We start from the raw sequence: 3,491 nt of genomic DNA, 5'->3' as shown, positions 1-3,491 counted from the left end.
CTGGTCATGGAGTCAAATGAAACCATAACTGGATGTTGCCTTTCTCAAATCCAGGTCCACAGCACTATTTTATAGATCTCAGGGCTGACGGGAGAAAATAACCAGCAGCAACCCAACGCCTCATTGTGCAACAAAAGTTCATACATTCAATAAATCCAACGTATGCGCCACAAAGCTCACAGCATTCCATTGGAAATGATTGACCTTCCAGTGTACCAAAACGCAATGTCGGTGTGCGCAAGGCTTGAACCCCAAATAAGCTTTTTACGCCAACGTCTGTAAACAGAATGTAGAACACTAGCCTCAACATGGTTTAAACTATCATTTGAAAGTGGATTCTCCTTGAATTCATAGCTCAGTCTGAATTAATGGTTACGTTTCTCCAGCCCCAACCCTCTTAAAACCGGGGTGGGGAACACTTAATTTAAAATGCTTGTGGCAGTTAACTTAAACATGCAAAATGATTACAGGCCTCGAAGCCAGTTCCATTGCTCTCCATCCCCTCTAAGGACAGATTTAGACCAGGTACCACCACCAGCAGTCCTTCAGACCTCTTCAGTTAAGATTTGCGCTAAAGGAACAGGGGAGACTACACTCCCCATAATTACAGCAGCTACAGTAAAGTACACAGCTCTACACCAAAAAGACACCACAACAACTTCAAAAAAAATAAGCTTTATTCAAAAAGATAAGTGCATCTTTAAAACCCACATTTGGATGAAAGGAGAACAGTCACTCAGCTGCTGCCTTCTTGCCTCGTTTCCCTGTGGTTCTAGCAGCAGGAGCCACAGTGTCCCCTTCATTACCCCCCTCGCCCTTCTTGGCTGCCCCCTCGCCCTTCTTGGCTGCCCCCTCGCCCTTCTTGGCTGCCCCCTCGCCCTTCTTGGCTGCCCCCTCGCCCTTCTTGGCTGCCCCCTCGCCCTTCTTGGCTGCCCCCTCGCCCTTCTTGGCTGCCCCCTCGCCCTTCTTGGCTGCCCCCTCGCCCTTCTTGGCTGCCCCCTCGCCCTTCTTGGCTGCCCCCTCGCCCTTCTTGGCTGCCTTCAGTGCTTTGGGTTTGGGATGGTCCTCAGCAGCCCCCTCAGCAGGCCTCTTTGCCTTGGGCTTCTTAGCAGGGGCCACCTTGGAGCCACCAGGACCCTTCTTGGGTTTTGCATCCTTAAACATGAAAATGACTGTTAGATTTGCGATACAATCACCCATTGAAAATGAGAGATGAAATTTAACCATGATAAAGCCTAAACAGGGAACAGTACACATTATGACCAAGGTACATAACACACTGCTTACCCACCAAAACCACTTGAACTATGCCAATTGTCAGAACATAGATCACACTTGCCTCTGAAGTCTTCTCCTTCTGCTTTTTGGCTGTAGTTTTCTCAGCAACTAGAGACAAGTTAGTGATGTAAATGGAGCTACACGCAATCATGGACACTACAAAAAGGATTAGTGAGATACCAATACAAGTCATAGAATGTGCCTTGTTCTGATGAAAACATTTTACATACCGCGATATTATAGCAATACAGACTCAAGGTATCGATTTGTAAAAAAAAAATTGCTAGGTAGCGCATTGTTCATCCTTTGGCTTGTGCGCCATCTTTTTAAGTAGTGAGCCAACATGTTTTCAGCACTTATTTCTATGACTGATCAAAACGCATTTCGCATGCTCTGCAGCAGACAGTCAGCAATTTGTTCCCAGATAGCGCAAATACATCTACCCAACATCTTGCAGATTAATTTAGAATGCCTAAATTGTACATTGTTTATACGTCGGCCAGACAAACATTATATCCTGAAGTCTCGCCGACATCTTCCCAATGTGCAAATGTGGCCCAAAATACATTCCCCATACAATTTGATACTTCGGCCAAAGGTGTGCTTGTTATCTGGTTTGGAACATCGAATCACAATACATATCGTATCGGCACCTAAGTATTGTGATATCCTATCACGAGGTCCCTGGCAATTCCCAGCCCTACGTTGTTCAATTCCCTCCATTGCAATGAGTGTTGCTCAATAAACAATTATCCCAGCCAATTGGGGAGATTATAGGGTTGTGTCTAAATCCAAGGAGTGATGAACAAAATAGATGCAGTTTACCTGCTTCCTTCTCCTTGGTCTTCTTGGCTCCAGCCTTGGCAGCCTTCACGTTGGGATCAGTGTTCTCAGTGGCCTTAGGCTTGGGCTCCTTCACCTTGCCCCTGACTGCAAGCTGGCAAGGGAGGGGGAAAAGACGTTGAACTACATTTGATAAACAAACCCATGGTCAATGCAATGTTTTGATGTAACGTTGACTTGAATAACAAACACTAACGCTCAAATTTGTATTCAAAAACCACTAGGCCCATTTGGCAGGTAAGCTACCACATACACAACATAAAGCCCATTCACATTGGAAAGTTTTTCATGATTTAATTAATTGGTTGACATTTATGCCTAGTTAACAATTATCCTAACCAAAAATATAGGCGAGGGTCACTAACCCGAAACCTCCCCTGTGCGCCATTTGCAGTGGAGTTAGGTGGCCTCACTAAGACCCCGCTCTCGATTCCTTTGTTCAGGGCTTTGCGTATCATGTATTTCAACTTCACCAGGTCCAAAGGTGGATATTTCTCTGTTATGTAACTACGAATGGCCTGCGAGGAAACCCCCTTTCGAGAGTCCAACTCCTTCAGCGCTTCTTTGACCATCATCATTGTTGGTGGATGAAGGGGGGTTTTCCGTGCCACAACAGGTGCTTCGCTGGAATCTAACGAAATGAAAGTGAAAAATGTATAACCGTAAACAAACGAAATGTCAGTAATATTAGGATACCCAAATTTGCCTAAACAACACATCCATTACAAACCGGATTTAACTTTTCCCGACACTATTTCATCTTTAGTGGGTGATTCAGAAGATGAAATTACTTCTTCGGAGGCTGCCGTTTTTTTTGGTGCCATTTTCAAACGATAAATCTTAAGCTAACGTACAAACAAAACTACTATTTTCTCGCCTCCCAAACGAGATTGGATTCCAATTTTATGCACGTCAAGTAACTCCGCCGCAAACCACGTGGTTCATCAAACAGGTGCTCACAATTATTAGGTATGCTACCACTCAGGACACATCCCACTAGTATAAAGTCGATTCCTTTCCTCGCCTCTGTTCCTTCCTTGCATCCTTTCCTTTATTGCGCTGATCAGCTGCTTACATTTACTGCTCTGGCATATTAAACATGATTCACCAAACAAAAATGAATTATGAAAACCCTTACACTTTGATCACACCAACAGCATTATTGCATTTTAGGTACACCAGAAGTACATTCATTTCCAATGGAATGCTGCCTTTGCCTTGCAGCGTGTTCTGTGTGGTGCATACATTGGATTTATTGAACTATGCGTCAAACTGTATGCTTAGATGGCTTGAAGGAAATGGTAGCAGAAGGTGAATGTTGAACTTTTGTTGCACACCTATCCAGATGATGATGCGTATATAACGCCTTG

General features: G+C 44.3%; 1 protein-coding gene across 1 annotated transcript; it reads right to left on the bottom strand.

Annotated features, from left to right (window-relative positions):
* Positions 1–659: 659 nt before the first annotated feature.
* Positions 660–3,229, bottom strand: LOC121578453 (protein B4). The gene is made up of 5 exons (XM_041892829.2): positions 2,852–3,229; positions 2,487–2,752; positions 2,104–2,215; positions 1,340–1,386; positions 660–1,155 (listed from the first exon to the last, which is right to left on the bottom strand). The coding sequence occupies exons 1-5, from the start codon at positions 2,943–2,945 to the stop codon at positions 733–735; spliced, it is 942 nt and encodes a 313-aa protein (XP_041748763.2). The 5' UTR covers positions 2,946–3,229; the 3' UTR covers positions 660–732.
* Positions 3,230–3,491: the final 262 nt, after the last annotated feature.

The sequence above is a fragment of the Coregonus clupeaformis genome, chromosome 12 (assembly GCF_020615455.1).
Source record: "Coregonus clupeaformis isolate EN_2021a chromosome 12, ASM2061545v1, whole genome shotgun sequence".
NCBI lineage: Eukaryota > Metazoa > Chordata > Actinopteri > Salmoniformes > Salmonidae > Coregonus > Coregonus clupeaformis.
Note: the sequence above shows the minus strand (reverse complement) of the source record. Positions and strands in the feature narration are given on the sequence as shown.